Source organism: Beauveria bassiana (genome assembly GCF_000280675.1).
Source record: "Beauveria bassiana ARSEF 2860 unplaced genomic scaffold BBA_S00032, whole genome shotgun sequence".
Classification (NCBI taxonomy): Eukaryota; Fungi; Ascomycota; class Sordariomycetes; order Hypocreales; family Cordycipitaceae; genus Beauveria; species Beauveria bassiana.
This window is the reverse complement of record NW_007930867.1, coordinates 215,296-240,163: the sequence shown is the minus strand read 5'-3', so window position 1 is coordinate 240,163 and position 24,868 is coordinate 215,296. Positions and strand designations below refer to the sequence as shown.

Here is a 24,868-nt window from a genome sequence, read left to right as displayed (position 1 = left end):
ATGACATTCCGCATACCGCTCAAAGCGTTTGGCGGCACTGGTTGCCTAGAGAGGCAAGTCAGCGGCGACGGTATTTGCAGCCATATTAGGTCATCTTTACGACGACTCAGCAGCGGTTCTGGCGGCCATATATCGTGCGTCACATAGTATCAGTAGAGCTGGTTTGGCGAGCAGTCTGACATCAGCAATGGTATTAGTGACTGGCAACAAAGCTCCACACCAAGCGCTGTGTAGGTAGCCAACTGGCGAAGCAAGGCAGGGAACCCCCTGGCTAGCAAACCGAGAAACGTGATACGTGTTGGGAAGGCCGAGACCAGGTCTTTGACGCGCTTTCGAGAAAATTTAAAGGACCGGCACAATCCGAGAAAACCGTCTTGGTTTGAGCTGGCTTAGGAGTTGCTACCAAGAAGGGGAGGCCGTTAGACTGGCGTCGCGTTTGCAGCAAGGCCAGTGAGATTGTCACGGTCGCGTTTGCCGACGAGGAGAGATTAGTGTTTTGAAGTACTCAAGTAAATATCTTGTCTTTCCCGTATGTTGTGCATCAGTATATGCGACGATGACATCCGGTGAGCCAGTGGTGTTGACCGTACCGGAGTCCAGATGGAGGAGATTATTTGGCTACATCTATATCGATGAACAGATTTGGTGGGTCTCTCCTGGAAAGTGGCTGTGGCGGAGACGGAGCATTGTTTGACCTGTTCTCCCGCTCGTAGTCCAAGAACCCTACGATCTTGAGATATTCATAAATCTGCTGAATCATGTACGCCATGCGGGATCGATACAGAACAAATCGGTCAATGATTTTCTATTAGATGCGAAGCACTGGACTCATGTCTTCCGACCGCAGATCAACAACCATGCCCAGGCGGAAGTGGCTTTCACATGCTCTATATTCAGCTGTAGGGTTCCTTAGGTAAGCATAACTTGACGATGTTGGCAGGTTAGGACATAAATGGCACAATTGTGCTGTCAATATCTGTAATTCCGAGCGCCAATTAAGTAAGATGGAAAGAAAACCGAGACAGAATCGTGAGAACCGCCCACAGACTCTGATTCTGTAGGTTCATTTCCCTGCGGTTCTTTCGTCGCAGCCTCTATTACCCCAGAGTCCAGCTCCGTTTTCCCCGCGCTTCCCACTCTCCCCACACCATGACAGCCAAGAAAGTGAAAAGTCAGTTCGTATCCATTGTTTTCGAGTGGAAAGTTTTCTGAGCTGAGCAAAAGATTTGCACGGGCATCAACTGCGAATGCGGCCTAGGCTTCCGATAGTTGACTGACGGCGGGGAAACGACAGAGCGAGGGCAAGCCACCATGACTGCTGGTGGAGCCTCACAACTCAATACTACGCACTTGCACAGACCGAGCCCCTCTCTCATGCGAAAACAAACACTAATAGCTGGGATTGTGTATAGTAATAGTAACACGAGCATATTAAATGTATCACTGGCTGAGAGACGATTCTTGTTTTGAACCGAAGCGACCATTTTGCCTAGCGAGTGAATTCAGTGGTGGCTTGCGACCGCACGGCGGCGAAAATGAAATAAAACGTCCGTTCGCTGACCAGTAGCCATGGAGCCATGCAACTAGCCAAGCCTTCGAGCCAGTCATGACAGAGAGAAAGGAACCAGTTGAGGCTTGTAGATCTCCTCTCTCGGCAAAGCGTCCCCTCCCCCAGCTCCAGCACACTAGCCGAGGCATGGGCGTGGGCGAGTCTTTGCTCGAGGCCACCCAGTCACCAACCAGCAAGTTTAGAGTTTTTCCTCACTCCGCATCAAGACTATCGTCGATTGCCCCAGACTGCATATATTTTCTCTCCTCCACCCTCATCCCCCGTCGCGCGACCGTTCTCGACCGCCTCTGCCCGCATCACCAACGTCCGTCGTGTCGAGAGCAAGCGAAATCTTGCTCAATTCATCCATCATGGGCAACCGTCGCGGTATTGCGCGAGTGACGCTGGTTGGCGAGGCCGTCAGCCGGACCATTGTCTCAGCCATGGTCATTGTTGCCATTGTTGTGGGAGCCACCAGCATCTATCCCAAGGGCTTCACGGTCATGTTTGTCACGGTACGCTGACTCGCTGCTGTTTTCTCTCGCCTTCTACGAGCTGACAATCCTCTAGGCCGGTATCGCCGTCGTTGTCGAGGGTGCTCTTCTGCTTCGTGCCCTGTTCTACCTTCTCAAGCCGTCCGCCTACAACTTGACCAATCTGCGCGGCGGCATCCTCATTTCCGTGCAGTGCATCCTCCTCGCCCTGTTCATCATTGCTGCCGTCTTTGCGTTCAGAGACTACTCCAAGGAGCCTGGTTACGAGAGCCGAAACCAGGCCGCCGTTTACGATAGACGCATTGCCTGTGGAGTTCTCATCATGGCGTCCATGTAAGATTAATTCTTTGGGTATCATCTGATATTTGTACTAACTTATTCAGCCTGTTTCAAATCGTTCCCACCATCATCACTATTGCCAGACTGTCTCAGGGCAGTGATGAGGACATGAAGATCAAGAGCAAGGAGAGCGACGAAAAGGCTCACGAGCACTAGGCTTCGCACTGGTAGAGAAACGGAACATAGAACGCCCCAGCATCTAATGGTCACATGCATTGACGATTTCTCGTGATGATAATATGAATTTAATTAATTGAATACTCCCAACGATGCCCTTTCCTGTGACGTGCTTGAATGGGGGCCTGGAGGCCCTTAGGGGGCAATACCTGTCGGCCCACCGACGGGCGATGCCGTCAAACTGCAGCAGCCACAGTCATTGCCCGTTGATTCACACGTGCAAGAGTCGAGAGCTCATCCCAATAAAGTTCGTATTCAGGCATATCTCGTCGATTATGACGCGGAAGAAACTGCTGTTGCTGCTGCTTCAGCACACCCAATTGATGCGCCACTGCGACACGGGATTGGGGACTTTTCAGTGGACGCACCACTGAAGCGCCGCTTCTTCAGCGTCTGCAGGCGCTAAGAATGACGCTCTTTTGTTCCTCGTGCAAATGCACGAGACAATTCGCTGCGTTTCCGTGATTAGCCTTGACATAAACCAGGAGGCGAAAGACTTTACAGATTGTTCCGCCACTATGCGCCGCAGAGCATCGTTACCGGCGTAAATCCGCCAATATGCCGTCATTTTGTTTTCGACGACAGTATCCTGTCACGCCTGTGAGGCATACAACGTAATTCTGGCGCACACTAATTGTGTGTAGCTGTATATCCTTTCTTATTACCAGATGATACTCGCTAGTCAGACTGCTCCGCCAACAATTGGAAGCTGGGGATATTCACTGGGGTCAGAGTACGCATTGTACGCGTAGCCTATTAACTACTACCTCGATCATTGCAGTCACACCTACAACCCATAGCTATTCGATTGGCTTGTCACAGAATGGGCAACGCAGGCGAACAACAAAAGATCCGCGTTAAGGTTAAGAACTCCGAATCAGATCGGATACTTTCGTTTCAAAAGCTATCAAGTAGCCTTATTGACGTAGATCATGACTGTCGAACAGAGGTGATGGCAGGAACCTGGTATCGTTCCGAATATGGCAGTACGTGTGTCGAAGGGTAATGGCTCATATTCCGCTTCCTTTCTAGAGTAGCCACGATCTGGATGCTTAAGTTTATACTCTTTTGAGCCTGTAGAAGTCAGCAATACTGCTGACCAGAATTACACACGTTAACATGGCTCTGGTGAAGTAGTGCACTCTACGACGACATCTCAATGCATCTCACAGTTCCAACAATGGATGCAAGACAGCCCATAGCATGTGTATGTCCAAACATGATCAGCCTACGAGAGAGATGAAGCAATTGCCGCTGAGAAAACTCCAAGTAGGAGTACCATCTAAGGCATATTCGCAGTCTCGTGATGAATCGTTTCCCTGAGCGCGGCGCACAAATCACAGAAAGCCTGCAGCGCCAAGTAACAAGTGCAACAAACATAAGCAGGCTGAACCAGTGGTATCCACCATAAAATCAGCCTTGCCGCGCGAATAAGTGGTACATTGTGACACACGGGGAGTGAGACGGGAATAGCAGCTGGCGGGCTTGGCATTGATGTATGGTTGGGTGCCAGCCAGAAGGAATCCTTCATGTCCGATGACGTACATATTCGGGTTTGTGTACTCGTCAGGCAATGTTGACCTGAAAGGGTCGTGTTTTCCACAAGCGAGTCTAAGCTCTTCGTTTCCTCGACGGTTTCATGTTCCTGAGGGGAACAAGACCTCGCCGATGTTGCAATTCCTTTCAATCAACACAGTCGAAGGATAATCAGCCACATACTAGGGAATGCACTAATAAAAGTGAAAGTGGCACCCAAAACTAGTCTGTACGACCGTTTTAACAAAAAAATTTGGATATTGCCTAGCACCGCCAACGGGCGTACGCCCCTTCTGGCCCAATTCTGGAAGTAGTCGGCCACGGCGGCCCGCTGCGTCTCTTGGCATGTATTCCAAAAGGAGATTGTCTCTGCAAATGACAATACGTTGAAGAAAAGTCTCCGGCCCGATGAATGGACGTTCTCTCCTGTATAGGCTGTACTCCTAGATTTCGGGCCTTGTTCCATCTTTCGTCCCATCTCAGCTCCGACTCTTGTTAAAGATGCTGGGCCAGCTTCGAGGTCCATGCCTCCGACTCATTTCAGTTATCGGTATTCTTGCATCTTGATTCTTCAATGCTCGATTCGTCTATTCTCTTGCCGTCGTATGCACGCTCGCAGCCAAGACCACCCACATTCGAGCCCACTTGTCCGCGCTTCGGACCATCGACCTCTTCCTCTGGGGACCAACCTTTTTCTTCCAAGACTTGATCTTTCTTCTCGCCTTGCGATGGGTCTGTGATCTTAATACCAGCAAATGGCGTCTCTACAAAGTCTATCAACTGTTCGCGGCTTGTGTTAGCTTGGGTCTGTTCGTGCTGGCCACGGCCAGCATGTCGTTCTACTCAATTGCCGGCACCCAATTACACTGGCGTAACGCTGCATTTGTTAGCGGCGAGCCGTCACGTAAAATTTTACTCTCAGGAGCCTGCAGAGCTTCTTTCTGCAGGACTGTTGCTCCATTCCCACGCGCATCGTGCTGCGAATCGTCACGACCGTTACCAAATTCGCCTCGCAAATTTTGAGAGCACGCCTTGGACTCTCTTACACAGGGCTATATAAAAATTGGAACAAGACGTTCTTTCAAATGACAGTATCGAGTTGAGCCACCAACTAACCTTCGGCCAAGGAGACTTTGTCGATCGGCTGTTCAAGTCGCCAGGTTGGAAATTTGTCGTGGTTCTCTTCAGTAGTCTCATGGTGTACGAGATTGTGCTGTTTATTATCCTACCACCAGAGCCAACCTTCATCTTTATGTCCTGGGCCGTTCTAGCGTTGCCCGTCATTGACGTACATGCCTCGTCTGCACTCGGTGTTTTGCACCCCATTTTCGGCGCTGGTATGCATTTTGAATGGAATACTACCACGGCTTTGGCAAATACAGGTCCATTGCCATGGCTGCCAAACGGCACCACACTCCAGGGGTTCGAGGACTGGTACGACGGCAAGGAGCACTATAGCCCTGCCCATGACCCTCTTCACATTTCAAACTTGAAAGACGACTTGTTGCCAGAGCTTCGAGGTGTATAAAAAAACATCAGTATCAGGCATATTTCCCTGATCAAACTGGAAAGCACTCGAAAAGACGTATTTCCGTTTAAGAAGGATGGCTATATTTGGAAAAAGCTGGCGGAAACTTTTCGCGACGAAAGGATTCCTGAGCACGCCCTCGAACGGCTGCACACTAGGCACACTGACCCCAACAGCGAACCGCATGACGGATTCCACCACTTGAACAAAACGCCCAGAGGAAGTATAAGCTTCGACAACGCATTTACGACTGCTTCATATACACGAAAATGCTTTACGGGCACATTATGCGGCGTCACGCCTCTCGTCGCAGATTTCAACGTCGAATTCAAAAACCATCTCTATCAGCCTTGCTTTCCTCAGATCTGCAACGCCTTCAATAAAAGTACTACAATCAACGACACCGACCATATCACATATCCATAAGAGACGTACATGATGCAGTCCATTACTGACAGTTACGACGAGGCACATGAGCAACTACCTGCGATGGGGTACGCACAAGAAAATATTATTACGAAGGAATACCTTCAAGGAGGGGCTCCAAAATTCGGCTATGTCGACCTTCCAGATATAAACTACTACGGCATGGCGGAGGTCGCCATCGAAGACTACATTCGCGACGCATTTGCCAATGCGAAACGCGACAATGAGCGAGTCCTGCTTATTTACACACATCACAAGCACGACGCACCACCCCTTTGAAATACCGAGAGAGGAGAGATATGTTTCATTGTCCGGAGACTCAAACTTGAACGATTTGTCGCATTACTTGAACGCTGTAGGCTACGTTGATCGGTGGATGAATAAGATTCTAGGCATCCTGGACGAGCAACGAGTCGCCAATGAGACATTGGTCGTCGCCGTGCGCGACCACGGCTTGTCCATCGCTGAGAATCACGGCGTGACAGCCTACCTGAACCCTAACGTGGCAAATTTTCATGTTCCCTTGGTGCTTTCCCATCCACAGCTACCAACACTTCACAGCAATGCCGCAGTGCAGTCCCTCCAGATCTTGCCAACCATTTTGGATCTCTTGCTGGAGACAAGGTCGCTGCCGGACGAGGCTTTACAAGCAGCGACCGATCTTTTGGGCCTTTATGAAGGCCAATCTTTGATTCGGCTCACTCATACTGAATCAAGAAAGACTGGTCAGCCTAACTGGCAATTTACCGTCATGAACCCCGGTAAAGCGACGCTAGGTGTGCGAAGTGCTCGTGACCCAGCGTGGCGCCTTGTGGTGCCCCTTGTCGAAGACATGGAGTGGCGCTTCACGAACCTCGAGAACTTTCCCAATGAAACAGAAGAAATTGTTGACTTTGGTTATACTTCATTCCTCGGGACAATTGAAGAGATACACGGAAAAGGCGCGGCTGTATGGGCGGAGGAAGCCGCCTTCCTGGCGCGGTGGTGGGTAGACGAAAATCGAAGACGATATCGCTACACAGAGTAGGCCGCTATAAATGGATACTCTCTTCAAATCTCGAATTTGAATGTTCAAATCATCAATAGACAAGATACTATTCTACCTCTATAATTCACCGTCGGCTTCCCAATCGCCGTGGGAAGGCTCCTGTAGCAGCTTGTTGGCATGGCTCGCCCTCGGATGCGGCGTTACAACGGTGTAGTTGCACGTCGGACAATACGTCTTGTCGTTTTGGGTGGGTGGATACTTGTCCTGGTTGAATGTAGAGTTAAGCATGACGGAGCCGACAATCGATCCAGTCTCCAGACGAATCCAGGTCTCCGCGATGGAGTTGTTCTTCTTGAGCTGGGCGCGGTTAATGCGGATCTGTCGTGCACCCCGAACCCAGTTGCCGTATCCGCCGTAGCCCGAGTGCTGGCCGAAGCACAGATTGACGCCGTTTCCAGTCACTGTCGTGTCGGGCACCAGGCGATCCCACTTGTAGCACCAAGTGTCGCCGTGGTCATGGCCTGAGAAGAGGCCAATCATGCCGGGCGTCGATGCAATGGCGCGCATAAAGGGGACGTCCTGGCCACCATATGCGCAAGAGCCATCATTGGTGCCGTCGGGGCACCATCCCTGTGCCTGCGGCGCGAGAAGATAGTCGTCGTTGATGCCGGGGTTGGTATACGGATCTATGCTGCTTCTGCCATGCTCCTTTTGGATGGCCTGGAACACATAGGGAGGAATATGCACAAAGCCTAGCGACGGGATGACATGACCGAATTGTGCCGTCAGTTCGGTATTCGTTTTTTGGAACCAGTCGACGACACTCTGGTCGACCCAGCCTGGTTGTCCGACGCGGCTGCCGTTGGTGTGCGTCTCCTGAAAGTAAAAGCCGCCGCGAGAGTCAAAGAACCACAGGAGCAGCTCTGGAGCACACTCGGGCTTGCAGCACCTGCGCGAGTACACCGGAAGATAGTAATTGCTCACGCCGGCATTACGGCCTGGAACCATGCGCCCGGTGCGGCAGTTGGGATACGAGTTCTCGCGCGCCCAGATGGAGGCCGCGGAGATGTTAAAATCACTATCGTGATTTCCGTAGGTGGACGCCCACAGCAGGCCACGGTCCACGATGGGCTTCACAATCTGGTCGATGTACACGGAGCCGTTGTGGACAAAGGCATTTTCGCCAGTGATGAGGTCTCCGTTCAGGACCACAAGCTGGGGCGTTTCCTTGTCGAGGACATTGTTTAGGACCTTGACCGAGTTGATGTCCTGCTGCGGACCCCACGAGTCCCATGCATCTGCGGTGCAATACAATCAGCCAGCTGCCACAGAATGCTACAGTCCAGTAAGCATACTCTCGCCAAAATGAAGGTCCTCGAATACACTGATTTGAAAGTTGCCGCGCCTGTCGAAAGTAAGACGACGTTCTGCCATCGACGGTGCCTCCACGGGCGCACCAGCCGCTAGGGCCAGAAGTATGGACAGAAGCGCGAAATGCATCAGTTCCATCTCTAACACACGCCTGAAGCTCTTGAAGCTCTTGAAAAGATTATCTACACTTCTAGACGAGAAATTCTTTTATAAGTTGCGACGCGTTCCCGCACAGGTACCCCTGATCGCCATCAGGCGACGCCTAATGTAGCAAGTCATCTGTCCTATGGAATGGACAGTCGCTCTTCGGGAAGGCGGGCCATTGTCGAAATCAATACAACCACCTATATTCATGCCATTTCGGCAAATATCCAAGCGCAAGGAGAAAGATTTTGCGGATCTTGGTCATAGCGACACGAATTTACCGCAACCAAGGCTTTCACCGAGAGTCAGCACGCACATACTAAAAAAGAATCTTCTTCTTCGTCTTTTCTGTTGTGCAGTCTCATGACAGGAGTGATCCTGGACGAAAATTCACTAGAGGGTTGTATTGCAGCTATGCGACCAGGTCATGAGTTCCATTTGTGTTGAGCGGCATGTGCCAACTGGCATAGATGCCAATATTGGCACACAGCCTATCGTCTAATTAGACTCTACATCAGTCATCAGGTAAATAGTGTGACTCGCTAGGTTTTGATGGCAATACACCAGCGATTTGGATGTCGCGAATTTGAGAGCTCCCCTCTAGACCATATAGTTATTGGCCCGCTTGCGCCGAATCCTCAAGCGACACAGTAAGTTAGCTTTCGTCGTGCATGGGATTCACAAGGGCTGACCTGATACGATAGGATAAAACAAGTTCGAGGATAATTTCCTCTACAGAGTCGCCGACATTTATCGTGACACGCGACTGTATACTCTATCAGTTTGTGCATTGCGCAATTGGACAGACTCGGTGCTATACATTAAGTAGGTAATAAGTTGGCGTGGTGCTTAGCCCTCGTGTCTGCCTTCTTGGTCGTAAGAATCATCATGTGCTCATGCGCTCCCAAATCTTGGCGTTGTGGCCTTGATGACCGGAGGAGCCATCGCAAGCCTTGTGTTGCATTTTCCCTGCGTCTTGCTCCCAAAATCCGATGTAGTGCCTCCCCAAGGCCGGCCTACATTTACTGGTGCTGACCATGGCGTTGGCTTGGCGCGAAGCTATTGAGCAGAACCGGTTCTCGAGGACTAGAAATGCTGCGATTACCCAAGATATCGATATATAATGGAAAACCATGGATCAATATGATGTAGATACCGAGTTATTTGACGATCCAGTTTGATATATTTTAAACCTGAATATGACAAGTCTTGTCTATTTTCTCTTTACTATCGGCGCTGTCGCGGCTCCCTGGCCATCTACGGTCAGACCAGCGCTGTCGATGCGCAATATCACCCGCATGACAATAGACATGCAAGGCAGGGCTCTCTCTGGACCGCAAATTGGTGGTGTAAATTTTCCTGACCCAACTCTGATTTGGGGCGACGGCTCGTAAGCAGTTCTGTCACCGGCACAGCAACTGGTCAACTGACACCGTGTACAGCTGGAAGGCAATGAGCACCTCGTCGGATGGGAAAGGTGTGCCTATTGCGACTTCAGAAGATTCTTTTGACTGGAATTTGACACCAAATGATGCGCTGCCTGACAAAGGCCCCTGGGTTGATCCTAATGACCAGTCTGTGTGGGCGCCGGATCTGAGCCAGAACGCAAGTTGACCGACTTCTCTTCTGCAGCTATCTCCTGCGGTGCTAACTATCAAGTTATAGGATGCTGGAGTTTATGTCATGTACTATGCTGCTCGTAGGTATAGCGGAAGCCACTGCATTGGCGCCGCCACCTCTAATACCGTCATGGGTCCCTATACACCTCAAAATCAACCTTTGGTCTGCGACGATACCAACGGGGGTGTTATTGACCCATCCGGGTATGATGATGGGAACGATCGGTGGCTGGTGTGGAAAGTGGACGGCAACAGCAAGGGTGGCGCAACAACCTGCCAGCCCGGAATTCCTAGTGGCGATTACATTCCTACACCCATCAAAATTCAGAGAATGACTCGTGATGGGCTAACACTGCTCGACGCTCCAAAGACCATACTGGAAAACGAGGGCCGCAGCAATGACGGGGTCGTCGAAGCAGCCAGCCTGTACAAGGTCCCCGGTGGTGACTTTGTTGTGTTTTACAGCGCACACTGCTTCTCTAGCGACGATTACGACATCTAGTATGCTTGGTCTAGCACAGTTGATGGAAAGTATGAGGACCGTAGAATTCTGTTCCGTAGTGCCGATCATATCGGAATCTATGGGCCAGGTCACTGCGACATTGACCCGAATGGTGTCAATATGGTTTTTCATGGCCGTGAGAATCCCAACGATGGCCAGGCTGCTCGTGTTCTCTGTAGCGCAACTTTGCACTTTGATGGGCGCAATATTCAACCTTATTAGTATGGGTATAAACTTCTGGAGTAGTATTCACACAAAGACATATCTCGATACATTGTATCAAACTCTCGTCTCTACAGCTGTGTTGTGGCTGTGTTGGCTGTATTTGACGTCTCGAGCAGAGCGTAACAGCATTTTCGAGTTTGTGACGATCACACCCAATTTCGGATCTATAGTCTCGCTCAATTACAATACTATGCGGTCGTGCGTTTTTCATCCGCTTCAGCAACCAAGTCATAGCTCGCGAACTTGCGTGCGGGTACACGTCTCTGGAACAATATGTCCAATTCTTCATATGTCCGGCCCTGTGACTCGGGTAAGCGGAAAAGGCACCAGACAAAGCAGCTGAAGCTAATCCCGCCAAAGAGAAAGCCAGTTTTGCCGCCCCAATTGGCCTTTTCGCTGTTGAGGAGAATGGGCATGACTACCATGGTGACAACATTAGCCGCAGATTGGACGGCGGTCGAAATGGCAATGGTTTTCTCGCGAAGTCGGGTTGCGGATATCTCAGAGATGATCACGAAGCAGATCGGGCCAACCGAGCTCTGGTAGATGAATGTCCAGATATCCATGAGCGTGGCAAGTGCCCAGATAGCGCCAGTATTATGCCGAGGAATTGCCAAAGCCCCAATGATGAATAGCAGAACAGTCATGATTCCAAGGCCGGCGGTGTAGATTGTCCTTCTGCCAAGTAGGAAATAGTTCATCAGCGGCCACGAGAGAATAGTGCCGACAAAGCCTAGAGCAGTATTGCCAACACCCATGTCAAAGGCTTTGTCACTTGGAAGCCCAGCTTGCTTAAAAAAGTAATTGGCGTAGCCGATGAGAGGGTTGCCACCAATGACCTGGATCAGGTATACCATGACAGAAATCTCGGTTCGAATGAGGTTGGAGCCCTTGAAGCAGTCCCTATACGAGGTCGACTCCTCGCATTCACGCTCTAATCGATCAGTCTGTTCGATCCCTAGCAATATCTTTTCAATATCTGGATTGTGCTTGGCGGAAGTGAGCCTGAGTAGCGACTTGCGTGCGTCGTCTCTGCGGCCGCAGCGGACCAGCCAATACGGACTCTCGGGAGCAAATCCAAGACCGGCGAGCAGCACCACGGGCCAGACCCATTGAACAGCCTATTCGGAGTTAGCGAAAATCTTACAAACCAGAAGAATCTCTTACGAAAGGTGCTCTGTATGCCCACTGGTCCAGACGACTCTCAACACCAGCCGCGCAGCCTTGGCCGATGAATTGACCAATGACAAAGGCCAGATTGACGGAAGCAGTCAGAAAGCCGCGGAGTACGACAGGACATACTTCTGAGGCATACGTAGGAGCAATCACGACGTAAAAGCCGTATGTAAGACCGCCGACAACTTCGCCCGCGCACAGCATAGCCGTGGACGTGGCAAAGAATTGCATGAAGACAAAGCCAATGGACCATACGCAGCACATGGCCAGTGTCAGCCGGCGACCAAAATACTGAAGTGGATTACCGCACGCCAAGGCTCCGAGTACTTGTCCGATCGGATTCCCCATACCGAGGCCCGTCTGCCATGCGGCGGCGACTTCGTACTTGACCGTACCGTCAGACTTGACGATGCGGTCTCCGTATTTAAGCTGAAAGGCGGGTAGGGCATAAAATGAGGTGATGATCTGGCCATCAAAACCAGCCATGACGACGGCGATGCAGAAGAACATAGCCCAAAAGGTAGCCTTGGGGTACATGCGCACCGCAGCCCAGAAACCGAGCTGGTGCTCAGCGACGGTGAGGTCGCGTGTCGCATCGATTTCAGGCGCGACGCCAGCATTGGTTCCCTTGCGCACGACCTCGATGTTTCCATCTGATGGTTTTTCCATGGCGCCTGATGATTGCAGCGTTGGGTTGAACGCCTTGCGGCGTCCGTCGCCGATTTATAAAGACCATGATCGACATGTTGTACGCCAACTAACTCCCTAGGTCCGTCCTTTACCGGGCATAGGAGCACAAAAGAAAACCCCGCTGGCTGATGCTACGTTGTAGTGAAGTTTACGCCCAACATTCCGAACTTTGCCGGTCATTCTAACTATGGGTGGCCGGAAAACGCCAACCCAAATTAGCGAAAGAATGCTACAATACGGCCAACGTCCAAGGCGCTCGGTGTCAGATGGGAAGAAGCTACTTGTGGTGGGCTCCATGATCAGCATACGGTCACCCTAATGATTTCTCGTCGGAAGACGGCCCTGCGCCTGCACTCGTTAATGATGGCAAGGATCGTGCTACTGAAAGTCCTTGGCAAACCCAGCTGGGATGCAATTGCCCATGTTCCACTTAAAGGCGTTGGTGCATAAACCTGATGTCTGTTGCGTCGAAAACGTCCCAGGAGTGGTCGCGACACGAAGCTTGTCACAAGCCGTTGCCAAAATCGCCGGTGCAACTTTTCAAGACAAACATCATCAGCATTGAAGAGCAGCATATCACTGTTTCTCGCTGTGACTACATGGCGAGTCACTACAGCATTGAGCGCCACCCATCAATCACGGTGTGAATCATTACCCCACCAGGCCTTCACGCTCGAAAGAAACCTTGTCGCAAATGCTTCGAATATAAAGAACTTCTCGGCCATACGCACAGCTTCACGGATACCATAAGAAAATTAAAAATGGAAGCAGTGTACTTCTGGCGAGAGTCAGACCCTGAGCTGGGCTGGCTGTCGCAGTGGTATGACTGCCCATTTCGCGACGACGAGAACCCTGAGAGAATTTATCAGACAGCAGAACAGTACGTTCGACTTATAATTCAGCAACTTCATTTAACCAGATAGTTACATGATGTACCAAAAAGCAATTCTGTTTGACGACAACGAAGCCGGTGAGGAGATTCTCGCGGCGGATAGCCCCTGAAAGGTCAAGGCACTAGGCCGCAAGGTTAAGGGCTTCAGCGACAAGAAGTGGACGGCCAACAGAGAGGTGATTGTGCGCAAGGGAAACCTCCTAAAATTCACAAATGCTGTGACAGAGAAGGGTCTTTGCAAGGGCACTACGGAAGACAGCGCTCCGATTGAGGGTTCACTCATGGACATGCTGCTAGCGACGGGAACCAAGGAGCTGGTCGAGGCGAGCCCGACGGATCGCATCTGGGGAGTAGGATACAGCGCGAGGAATGCACCGGCGAACCGAGCGAAATGGGGGAAGAATTTACTTGGCAAGGTGCTCATGGAGGTGAGGGAGGTGCTGCGACAGACCTGAGGCCAGCCTGATGGAGGTGATGGGCGGCTGTGCTGACAGACAGCAATTCGCAACACGAAGTATCTATTCCAAAAGTATTGCTACCAGCTTGTTCCAAATACGTTCAAGATAATATCAACGTAAATTGATTGAGAACAATCCCTGGATGCAGTGGTAATATGTTGATTCTATCCCAAACCATGATGCGCGTAGAGCGGTGTTCTGGTATTACATGACCCATGCCCAATGCAGAGCTCGCTTATATTGTACAGTATTATAACAAGGCCAACTTCCAACCTTTCTGCACTCATTTTTTGCGTAATCACCTGTCGCCCCCCATCCGCCTACGTTCCTCCCACGCCTTAGTACCAATCACGCCCGCTCTTTTGCATCTCAATGAGACGCCATCCTCTGGTCTCGGGATTATTGACATCCTCGGGCACACGCGTGACGCCAATAGCATATGTAACCAGTTGCACCTTATCCTCCATGCCCGCTGCCAGCTCGTTAGTCTTGGCGTTGCGGTACACGTGAACCTCTTGGGTTCGGCAGGTAATGATGAAGACGGGCACCTCGCCAGGGTCGAGCATGCGGGCGCGCAGTATATCGACGTTGCGAATGTCGAGAATGCGGCCGTCCGACTTCATGCCGGCCTGCAAATACTGCTTGGTCAACGCCTCATATACTGAGTACTGAGCCGCCGACAGCCACAGCTTCAGCGTCTCGGTGTCGCCCTTGACATAGGCGTCAAGCACCTCAGGCAGGATATATTCGCGCAGCTCTTGAAGAAAAGCCTCGTTTTGGAAGCTGGGGTCCATTTCGCGGAATTTTTTGACAACCATGGCCGTCTCATTTTCGGCAAACCAGCCACCGATGCGATCGGTGATGCTGCGGGCGGTCGAAACTAGAGGGTTTTCGGACTCTTCGTATTTTCCCTTCATGCTGAAAATACCTTGAACGAACTTGTTTTGGTCACGGAAGTCTCGCCAAGCCTCTTTCCACGCGGCATCCTTGTGCAAAGTGACGCTGGTACCAGCCTCGGGGTCTTCTTGGAGGACTTCCTGGGGCTGTTTTTTGGCGCGAAGCTCTCTACGTCGCCGACGCTCTTCTTTTTCTATCCATCCGCCGTAGCGCGAGGAGCTGCCGTCATCAATGACATCCTTGACGTTTTTATAGGCTTCGGTATCGCGGATGGGTTTGGTGGCCTTGTCCATGGCATCACCGGTGACGTTGGCGGCCTTGCGGACACCCTTCATAACAGGTGTTTCCCAAGTCCAGGAGGCACCTTTGCCAATCGCACCTGCTGTTGACTTGATGGCACTGGCAGCGGTGGACGAAACAGCACCAGTAGACTTCTCGTAAGCTTCGCGTGTTCTGCGAACGGCTTCGCTCTCGCTGAACTGATGGGCGGCGGCGCCAATTTGCTTGGTCGACTCGTTCCATTCCTTAGAAGCCTGGAATTCAGTGTTCATGGTTTCCATGAATACTTGCCAGGGAGTCTTGTCGCCATGAGGTGGGGGAGGGGCATTGGGTTCATTTTCCTTGCCATCTTTGCCCTCTGTTTTGCCGCTCGCTTCCTCGTTCACATCCTCCTTTGTTTCTTCCTTGGCTTCCTCCTTAGCTTCGGATTCCTCTCGGGCGTCCGGGGCCGGTTTGGGCTCCTTTGTCTTTGTCTTGGTTCTCGCGCTCGACTTTTCCTGTAGCCTCGCGCTGGTGTGAATCAGTCGGCCTCCGAACGATCGGATTTCGCACGGAAGTAATTGCGACCGTAGAGGCGTCTGGATTGCGCAAATCGTCTGCGCAGGGAGCGTCTGCGCGACGCGACTCTGGGCAAGCCGCCGGAATGTGGGATTTACCAGGCGTCTAGACAAGGGTTTCTCAGCCTTGCCGGCGCTTCGAATGACGGCATTCATCCTTGAATACTGAGGATGAAATGTTTTAAAGGAGAAAGTCATGGAAGACGCTAGCGATAGCGGGCCATATTTGCTGGAGAGCTAAGTTGAAAGGCCCGGGTAAACCGCGGTATCCCTTACAGTAGTGCCAGATGAAAATCAATCGCTGCCGCAAACTTGCATCGCAATGCTTCAACATATCTGCGTCAACGAAATGCGGCCATTAACGCGGCTTGCCGCTTCGCGGCCTCTATCCCGCGCCAGCACCTTACCAATTCATTCCCAATGGCTTTCCCAGACGACTGCAAGATTAGAAGGACGATCCAGCACCGAGTCTATGCTGCAGAGCATCTACGGCGGAGCTCCCGCTGCGCAGCCACAAGACGCCCTCAGCAACCTGTCCAAAAGTATGGTGTTCGATTCGTTTGCGAGACGACCGGCCGAAAGGGGCGTGATGATGGGCAACGCACAACCCATCAAGGAGGATAGCTATGAGCCCTATCACCTGCATATCTATGCACACAAACATAACACACACGTCACATTCACGCTGCCCAATAAGAACGCAGTGCTCTCGCTGGCGTGCGGCAACGTGGGTTTTAAAAAGAGCCGCCGCGGCACCTTCGACGCGGCTTACTCGCTAGCCAAGTATACCTTGGAGCGACTGGTTTACATGGGATATGCCACCAAGGTCAATCGAGTAGAGCTGTCTCTGCGTGGATTTGGCCAAGGACGAGATGCCACAATTAAGGCTTTGATGAGCCCCGAAGGAGCTTTCATACGCGATAAGATTGTGCGTGTAACGGACGCCACGCGCGTCAAGTACGCCGGCACTCGCAGCCCTCCAAAGAGGCGACTATAAGGGGCGGTTGAGGAGGTGATAGAGACACTTTGAGAACGAGGACAGCAGGAAAATTGATAGCAACAACAAGCGATGTTGCACATATACTGTACTATACATTTGTACCTTACGTTATTTCATATGGCTAGATCATAAATCCATGCCCATTACTACCATGCGCTTAAACTGCAGGTAACTACTAGGCTCATGGTGGGTATTCTCTCCAATGCACCAGACCTCGCGATTCCGCCACGCTACGAACGGGAACCGGGCGTGCTCGATCTCCTTCCGTCTTTCTGTAGCATTGTTGATCGCTCAGTCGCTTCCTCTGCCTCGTCGTCGGAGTCGAGAAGTTCGCCGTCGACAGCCGTGTGATCCGATGCTTCGAGCCAGTCCCTCGGCACGAGACAAGGTAACGCCTTGCCGATGCTGGCCGCTCTGTTGAGCCAGGCCGGTCCAGGGTCTCCGGTAAGAGCTTTACAAATATATGCGGTGAAATGATTGCAGTTCTTGCGCAGTAAATTGTGGTCGAGGCCGAGGAATTGTGCGCAGGCCGCATGAAGGGTCGCGTTGATCTCGTCTTCGGTGGCGAGCGTAAAGCCGTGCAGCAGTTCGCAGCGAAACGAGCCACCCGGAGGCGGTGTCCTGGGTTTGGACCAAAAGACTCCGGAAACGCCACGTTTATTGTGTCCTCCATATGCATATTCGCGCCCGTTGATTACGACGCCCGAATGTAGAAACGACGTGCCAAACGTCCAAAGCATCGACGAGACCCGACCAGCCTATGCTGTCAGCGCGCGTTAGAACAAAACTATGCCAACTTACAGGTAGCAGATCGTAAACATTAATGACTATTTCGGTTTTTTGTAGAGACAGCGTCGACCTGTGGCGGCCGACCGACTGCCTAGGCGTGCGAGACATTGTCGCTCGTCCGAGCGTAGCAGGGCGCGAATGCGGCGATGGCAACGATTGAATGCTTTTTCTGTGGATGGAATTTCAGTCGAAGAGGGTGGCAAATGCACCGCGAGGCTCGAATCGATGCTTGGTGCAATTTGAGGGATGGAGATGGGCAAGATGAACTTGTGTGTCGGACTGTCGTTGGCAGTGACGCAGCGAGTGACGCCACAGGTACCGCATGACTGGCGCCACAGTGGCTGTAAGTTACAGCACAACGGTGAACGATAAGGTGGTGATTGCATTTCGAAAGTCAAGCATGATGCACATTTGTCTATTTTATTTTCAAATAATCAGCAGTCAATCATGTCACGCATCAACGCCCATTGGAGAATACAATGCCGACAGCATCCGACACATGAGCCTACGCTGATACCAGGCGTTCGTGGCGTGAAACGACGAATGGCATCCACCGCCTTATTACGTTGTAGATCTTCTTTTCATATTCCCAATGAGTCAAAAATCTAAGACGTTGATTTCTGACAATCGGTCTGGCGGCCCATCTTACTCAGCTCAAACCGCGCCAGCGCAAATGGCAGCCGATATTATCAGCCAGACACAAGTGAAATTCGCCCAATCGAGAAGAAAATTGCGCCACGTATCATTAGCTAGACGTGGCTTTCATGATTCCTGCAAGGCTACCTTGCCCAGGAGATAACTGTGATAGCTGCTGGGCCCAAAGCTTCAGGCACGTAGCCCAATCCGCCAGTAAGCTGATGGACCAGCGGCCGAGAGTGTTATCGAACTATTCCCATACAGCTTCGGCGTGTGTCTGTTTGTTGAGCAGAATTACAAATAGTATTGATGAAGCGGAGCTCTTGGTGAAGGAATAGAAGGGCGGACACGTATAAAAACGGTGTCATGTATTGAAGAGAATCTCGAGCAGCTTAGGCACTTCTGCAGTTCAATCACACCGCAGCAATGAGATTCTACTTGGCTCTTGTTCTTGGATCAGCCAGGACCTTTCCTGGCTCTGTGCCCTCGAGCATCCCCGAGTTGAAAGCTCGTGCCTGACATTGCTGTCATCATGTCCGTTCCCCAGGCTAGCTTTGAGAGCTATAAGATTGGCGACCTCGAGAGAGATAATGCCACCCTGCACCCCCACTCAGCTGGAGATTACGCACCTCGGTGGGATTACAGCTCGCGACCTATCCTGACGTGAGGCGACAATGACGATGGCGGTCGTGGCTTGACAATCACCAAGGCCGGCAATGACTGGCGCGGCTTCTACATCTAGCACAACAGCTGCGACCGAGTTCCTTGGGAGTACATCTGGATCGAGGCGGGCAGGACGCAGATGGTGTCTTTCCTAGAGCGCTTCGAGGGTCGCATTCAGCGCGGTGTTGGTCAGTATATAATAAATATGCAAGAGGCTCAGCCTCTGGTCTCGTGGCTCGAGATTAGCTGGGACAAGTACAACATTTGACCGGCCGACATTTCGCTGATTCGCGGCTGCGACGGTGCCATTCTGACATGGTCGCTGGACGGCGTCGACAGGTGGAGGAACTTCAAGCAGTGGATTTTGGACGACACCCCATACGGCACGTACGATAAGAAGATGATGGCCAATGGGTAATCAAGGCAAATAGGGGCGTGAATGCTGCCATCGATACGATCCCTCGCAAATGGGGTATGGAGAAGGCTGGCGCCGAGTATATCTATGTTGACGATGATCATGGTGGTCCCATCATCTCGTCAAATAATGCCAGATTAGAGAGCTACTGGCCCGAGGGTCGTGCTGAACTTGCAATTGAGTTTATAGAGCATACAGGTTCTGTACATACATTGCCTTTCTAGAAGGAAATGTAAACTCCATGTACGTCGTGATGGCTCGATTGTTCTTGCTCGTCGTTCAATGAGTGTACACAGAGCTCATAACATGTAGCACAGCACCCTGGACTTGAGACACAAGATATTAACGACGTGAGTACACACCCAATGCAGAATACCATGCATGCATTGAGGGCAAAACAACATTTGCAAACGTACAATGTTGTCAGTGTGGTTGCTAGCTTGCCGGAAAAACCAATTCCCGCCATCGCGCACCATCATGGTGGGGTGAACAAAATTCGCAGTCAATTTATTTAGTTAGCTTCCCAACCCCTCTTGGCCATTGCAGAACTGCTTGATAAACGTAGACGGATTTACTTCCTGTCAACCCCGGGTCTATTGCAGTTGTTCGGCATCGCGCCAGCTCAATAGCCCACCACGTCTCTCCTCGCGAAAGCTCCTTTCTTCTCTTCTCCTGCCATCTTTCCCCCCGGCGCAGCTCGGTCTGCCGCATTTGGACTCTGTCCGCCCACGCAAAAGCGCATTCTTTACGTTTCGGTCCGGTTCTACGCGAAATCGAGAAAGATGGCTCCCAAGAAGCCTGTTCAGGAAGAAAAGATTCCCCTCGGCCGGCCAGGCAACAACCTGAAGAGTGGTATTGTAGGGGCTACTGACTGCAAGCTCGAGACTGCTTGCATCTGTTGGCGTGTTTTACTTTTGCTAACAATAAATAGGTCGGCCTTGCCAACGTCGGCAAATCCACTCTGTTCCAGGCCATTACCAAGTGCAACCTGGGTAACCCTGCTGTATGCTAAGCCCGGCCCGCACCCCGGCCACCCTCCCTATTTAATCCACTGCGGGCTGACACAAAAATTTTCCTCCTGAAGAATTTTCCATATGCAACCATTGATCCTGAAGAAGCCCGCGTCATTGTTCCTGATGAGCGCTTCGACTGGCTTTGCGAAAAGTATAAGCCGAAGTCGGTCGTTCCTGCCAACTTGACCGTCTATGACATTGCTGGTCTGACGCGAGGCTCCTCGACCGGTGCCGGTCTTGGAAACTCGTTTCTGTCGCACATTCGTGCCGTTGATGCCATCTTCCAGGTCGTGCGCAGCTTTGACGATGCCGAGATTATTCACATCGAGGGGGATGTCAACCCTACAAGAGATCTGGACATTATCAGCGAGGAGCTGCGGCTAAAGGATATCGAGTTTGTCGAAAAGGCACTCGAGAACCAGAAGAAGAAGACCCGCATGGGTGGCCAGAGCCTGGAGCAAAAGAAGGCCAAGCTTGAACAGGACATCATCGAAAAGATTTTAGCCTGGCTGCAAGAGGGCAAGGATGTCCGCAAGGGTAATTGGGGACCCAAGGAGGTGAGCTTTACCTTTGTTTCTAGCATGCTGATTTCTTTGCTTGCTTGCTACATGATGACAAAGGGCCTTTGGCCTGAAACTTAACCCAGCTCGTCGAACCCTCACAAAACAACGCAAGAGGTGTACTGAGATAAACTTTGTTCTGAAAGCATGCAAGCATTGAAAGCATTTAATAGCTCGTTTTATTTGTTTACAAGCGGAACTAACAAAAACAGATTGAGGTCATCAACCCCCTCTTCCTCCTCACTGCCAAGCCCGTTGTGTACCTCGTCAATTTGTCAGAAAAGGACTTTGTTCGCAAAAAGAACAAGCACCTGCCCAAGATTGCTGAGTGGATAAAGGAGCACGCTGAGGGTGACCCTATCATCCCCATCTCCGTGTCGTACGAGGAGCGCCTAACGCGCTACGAGACTGAGGCCGAGTCGCTCGAGGAGCAAAAGAAGGTCGGCGCACCGTCGGTGCTGCCCAAGCTCGTCACTCAGATGCGCAAGACGCTGCAGCTTGGCAGCTTCTTCACTTCGGGCACCGACGAGGTCCGCCAATGGACTATCCGCGTCGGCACCAAGGCCCCTCAGGCCGCCGGCGTCATTCACACCGATTTTGAAAAGACATTTATTCAGGCCATTGTGTATAATTTTAGCGTCCTCAAGGAGCTCGGTGACGAGTCCGAGGTCAAGTCCAAGGGCAAGATGATGACCAAGGGCAAGGATTACGTAGTCGAGGACGGTGACATTCTGCTCATCAAAGCTGGTGCCGCGAAGGGTTAGGCTTAGTGAAAATTGACACAAGTCTCTGCGGCGCTTATAGCGTATTTCATTGTGATGGCATATGTTAGCGTATTCTGAGTGAATAACGTATGTGAAGTCATCACGTGCGAATGGTGTGTACCATGTCTGCAAGGTCGTTGGTTGCTGTGAAAATATCACGCAGGCTTGGCATGAATTATGTTATGGAGATTATTCCATGTAATTTAAACTGATGTAGATTTCCATCAAGTAGATTCATGTATGTAAAACCACTAATTAATAGCAACGCCATACTCCGATGGGCACACTGCATATCTTATTATTCGATGTCTTAAAGTCATCTACATCACATGGCGGCGTACTTGACGCCGCGCTTGCCGAGCTCTCGGCGGCCAACCGCGTCCTCCGGCCAGGTCCAGCCACGGGCTCTCGTGGCTTCACGCTTCTCGGCCAGCTGGGGTTGGGGGATCCAGTCGTCGCGCTTGAGGGCCTTGCGGCGGGTGCCCTCGACTGGGGCACCAATCTCCGTCTTGTAGGGAGCGTGGCCGCAGGTGCTATCGCTGGCAATCTGGCACAGACCCCAAAGGGCAAGGCAGGCAGTCAGAGGAGGCGATTCGGGCTGGACTTGGGACAGGTCGCAGTCGTCGGCGGCGGTGTTTAGAGGAATGGAAGCGACATCTAGCTCGCCAAAGTTGGGAACCTCATCTTTGCCGTTGCGGACAAGGACGAGCTCAATCTCCGTAAGAATGAAGCCGTAGCGGCAGCTGTGCTCGCGCATGGCATGGTGAATGGCGGCAAGGCCGCGAAGGTACTCGACGCGCTTGATGTTGCCCTCGACGCGCATTGCAGTGTTGAAGCGGTCAAAGCTGCGCACAATACCGACGACACGAGCAGTAGGCTTGCCACCAAACATGGCGGCGGCCGTGGAAGAGTCCCCAGTCACGTTGCCGACAAACAGTGGTTCATTCATGTTGGCAGGGATGCGATTGGGAACGGAGAGCTGCAATGGTTGGTTGGAAGAGATGGACAGGGCTGAGTTGAGCTTGGGCAGGTAGTACGAAGCATATATGGCGTGGAGCGAAGCCTCCGTCTCGGGGTGGCGGGCGGAGAATGTAGGCTCAGGCAGGAGAGGCGCGGGAACAGGTGTGCTCAAAAGACCGGATGCACCAGGCAGAGCCATGATGGCAGACATGCTAAAAGCGGACCACTGGCGGATGTTGCGAGCGTCCCACCAAAAGTACTTGGTGTTGGGATCGCGAATAGGGTAAGAGACGGTACGAACAAGCGAGGCTGCTGGGCTGGGCGACGTAAGAAAGCTCATAAGTGATAGGGTTGCCGTCGGCTCGGGAGTGGAGGCCATACTCAAGGGCGAGGTAGATCTCGCCGCAAAATGGTAGCTATAATCTTGAGGCATGGAGTAGTCTTCAGGCATGAAGCTCAAGGGGTGGTAGGGAGGGAAACCATAGCCATCTACCACTGTGGCATCCACCGTAGAGTAGGTCGAAGAGCGGCGTGAATCCAAGTCTCTGGGTAGGCACAAGGGCGAGCACAGGACGTCTTGCTCCTTGGCGGGGCGTGAAAATGCCAGGCGAGACATGGCCATGTCGGTGATTGCCTCCGATTTAGTTTGACTGCGAGGGTGCGTGGCGCGCTTCTGCTTCTTCGAGACTTTGCGCTGGGGAGGAGGGGTCATGGTTTGCGACCGAGGAGCCAGGACGACAGGATTACTGACTTGCTGGTCCTGTGGCCGAATCTTGGGCAGCAGGAGAGGACCATGTTGACGAACTGGGGGAGTTGCTCTGGGGGGCGTTGTCATTCTGGTGCAGACAGAGTCGGCGATAGACTCAACCGCAGAGACGACGGAGTAGACGGAAGAAGCCTTAGATGAGGAACGGGCATGGCGAGAATGCTGTGGAATGTCGAGAAAGGACGTGTCAAAGTAGTAGTTTTGGTGGATGCAGAAGTCTTGACGGGGGGTGAGAGGTCGATCCAGCGACGCAGGAGAGTCGGCCAAGGTGAAGTCGAAAGCGACGTCAGATACCAGACTAATAAACGCTGGTCAGTACATGAAGATGACGGCGCGGTCAGAAAGTTGGCCGCTTCAATACGGGATGAAAACATACCTTGACATGATGAATTAAGGTATAATCGGCAAGAGACCTGCTCTTGTTGTTGTTAAGACGGGATGAAGAGTCGTGCAAGACAGAGAAGCAGTAGTACAGATCGAGTTGTAGCCGCCAGCGGCAACCTAGAGCATTGAATGAATGTTGTAGAGGGCAAGGATATAAACAAAGGCAAGAGATGGAGATGAGAGAGTATTATTAATGCAGGAGATCAATCGAGGAGGTGAGCTCGGAAGGGAAAACAATGCCTTAGAAATGGTTGAAAGACGGAAACGAAACGAGGATGAAGGCCTCTTCTTATTGTCGATGAGAACGGTAGGTCGAGAGTGATCTCTAGGCGAGTGGATCGGAAGGATCTCTGGCATATGCATTGCTAGCTGCGAGAGGTCGGCCAGCAAGGACTGGAACCTGAAACACGAAACTTTTGCATGTTGTGTGGGAAGACAAGGCCGCGAGGCGAGAGCGTGTAAGCGTGAGCCGTGTGTATCGTGGACGGAATCTCGTGGCTGGGCGGCGGACGCGCTCAAAGAGGCAAGCAAGCAGAGAACGGTGGAGTGACGCCGAGTCCCAGGGCTCGCAGGATGCCCGAGTAGCAATGCGGTGTAAGATCAAGCAAAAAAATACGAAATCATTGCCACCGTAAACGCTGCTTGGTTATTTTAGGTTGTGGTGCAGTGTGGCCTTGCACTCGGCAACGGCCCTCATCTGGTGCAACATTGGGCTGGATAGGGCTCTGGCGAGGCGCTGCCCACCGCTGATTCGATGGTTGAGACGGAGTGGTCGGCGGTAACCAGAAATGATGCGTCGACTGGGGGCAGGGGCGAAGAAGCATGGACGACGTGACGATGTGACGTGCAGCCAGTCAGCGGTCAGCCAGCGAGACGGGTTGGTGTGTGGCTGCCACTGGCCGGGTGCAGCGCGTAAGGGGCGGCGGGCCTGCCGGTACGTGGGGGGCCAGCCCTGCAGTTGTACTGTAGTTACATGTTACGATGCAAATGCCGATGGAGAAGACTCTAGCTGTAATGGTAGCGGAGTCGGCGATGCGGGCGGGTGGATGCACTGGCTCACGAGCGTGGAAT

General features: G+C 51.9%; 11 protein-coding genes across 11 annotated transcripts; 6 read left to right on the top strand and 5 right to left on the bottom strand.

The window, feature by feature from the left end:
* Positions 1–1,920: 1,920 nt before the first annotated feature.
* BBA_08245 (uncharacterized protein) lies at positions 1,921–2,538 on the top strand (the record flags this gene model as incomplete). Its single annotated transcript, XM_008603342.1, has 3 exons — positions 1,921–2,064; positions 2,120–2,376; positions 2,427–2,538. The coding sequence occupies 3 exons, from the start codon at positions 1,921–1,923 to the stop codon at positions 2,536–2,538; spliced, it is 513 nt and encodes a 170-aa protein (XP_008601564.1).
* A 2,388-nt stretch (positions 2,539–4,926) lies between these two features.
* BBA_08244 (subtilase-like protein) lies at positions 4,927–7,076 on the top strand (the record flags this gene model as incomplete). Its single annotated transcript, XM_008603341.1, has 5 exons — positions 4,927–4,999; positions 5,169–5,432; positions 5,478–5,529; positions 5,641–6,008; positions 6,409–7,076. The coding sequence occupies 5 exons, from the start codon at positions 4,927–4,929 to the stop codon at positions 7,074–7,076; spliced, it is 1,425 nt and encodes a 474-aa protein (XP_008601563.1).
* Positions 7,077–7,154: 78 nt separating this feature from the next.
* On the bottom strand, positions 7,155–8,546 carry BBA_08243 (calcineurin-like phosphoesterase; the record flags this gene model as incomplete). The annotated part of the gene is made up of 2 exons (XM_008603340.1): positions 7,155–8,335; positions 8,393–8,546. The coding sequence occupies 2 exons, from the start codon at positions 8,544–8,546 to the stop codon at positions 7,155–7,157; spliced, it is 1,335 nt and encodes a 444-aa protein (XP_008601562.1).
* Positions 8,547–9,751: 1,205 nt separating this feature from the next.
* Positions 9,752–10,895, top strand: BBA_08242 (glycoside hydrolase family 43 protein; the record flags this gene model as incomplete). The annotated part of the gene is made up of 4 exons (XM_008603339.1): positions 9,752–9,942; positions 9,995–10,130; positions 10,218–10,672; positions 10,733–10,895. The coding sequence occupies 4 exons, from the start codon at positions 9,752–9,754 to the stop codon at positions 10,893–10,895; spliced, it is 945 nt and encodes a 314-aa protein (XP_008601561.1).
* Positions 10,896–11,086: 191 nt separating this feature from the next.
* BBA_08241 (general alpha-glucoside permease) lies at positions 11,087–12,743 on the bottom strand (the record flags this gene model as incomplete). The annotated part of the gene is made up of 2 exons (XM_008603338.1): positions 11,087–12,019; positions 12,066–12,743. 2 exons carry the CDS (start codon positions 12,741–12,743, stop codon positions 11,087–11,089), a joined length of 1,611 nt encoding a protein of 536 aa, XP_008601560.1.
* A 782-nt stretch (positions 12,744–13,525) lies between these two features.
* On the top strand, positions 13,526–14,111 carry BBA_08240 (uncharacterized protein; the record flags this gene model as incomplete). Its single annotated transcript, XM_008603337.1, has 3 exons — positions 13,526–13,644; positions 13,688–13,734; positions 13,783–14,111. The coding sequence occupies 3 exons, from the start codon at positions 13,526–13,528 to the stop codon at positions 14,109–14,111; spliced, it is 495 nt and encodes a 164-aa protein (XP_008601559.1).
* Positions 14,112–14,452: 341 nt separating this feature from the next.
* Positions 14,453–16,003, bottom strand: BBA_08239 (mitochondrial inner membrane translocase subunit TIM44; the record flags this gene model as incomplete). The annotated part of the gene is made up of 1 exon (XM_008603336.1): positions 14,453–16,003. The coding sequence occupies one exon, from the start codon at positions 16,001–16,003 to the stop codon at positions 14,453–14,455; it is 1,551 nt and encodes a 516-aa protein (XP_008601558.1).
* Positions 16,004–16,169: 166 nt separating this feature from the next.
* On the top strand, positions 16,170–16,844 carry BBA_08238 (37S ribosomal protein S11; the record flags this gene model as incomplete). Its single annotated transcript, XM_008603335.1, has 1 exon — positions 16,170–16,844. One exon carries the CDS (start codon positions 16,170–16,172, stop codon positions 16,842–16,844), a length of 675 nt encoding a protein of 224 aa, XP_008601557.1.
* Positions 16,845–17,077: 233 nt separating this feature from the next.
* On the bottom strand, positions 17,078–18,022 carry BBA_08237 (PPPDE peptidase family; the record flags this gene model as incomplete). The annotated part of the gene is made up of 3 exons (XM_008603334.1): positions 17,078–17,605; positions 17,649–17,674; positions 17,725–18,022. 3 exons carry the CDS (start codon positions 18,020–18,022, stop codon positions 17,078–17,080), a joined length of 852 nt encoding a protein of 283 aa, XP_008601556.1.
* Positions 18,023–20,132: 2,110 nt separating this feature from the next.
* On the top strand, positions 20,133–21,687 carry BBA_08236 (GTP-binding protein YchF; the record flags this gene model as incomplete). The annotated part of the gene is made up of 4 exons (XM_008603333.1): positions 20,133–20,207; positions 20,282–20,353; positions 20,435–20,920; positions 21,136–21,687. The coding sequence occupies 4 exons, from the start codon at positions 20,133–20,135 to the stop codon at positions 21,685–21,687; spliced, it is 1,185 nt and encodes a 394-aa protein (XP_008601555.1).
* A 325-nt stretch (positions 21,688–22,012) lies between these two features.
* BBA_08235 (sialidase-like protein) lies at positions 22,013–23,797 on the bottom strand (the record flags this gene model as incomplete). Its single annotated transcript, XM_008603332.1, has 2 exons — positions 22,013–23,711; positions 23,790–23,797. The coding sequence occupies 2 exons, from the start codon at positions 23,795–23,797 to the stop codon at positions 22,013–22,015; spliced, it is 1,707 nt and encodes a 568-aa protein (XP_008601554.1).
* Between the last annotated feature and the right edge of the window lie 1,071 nt (positions 23,798–24,868).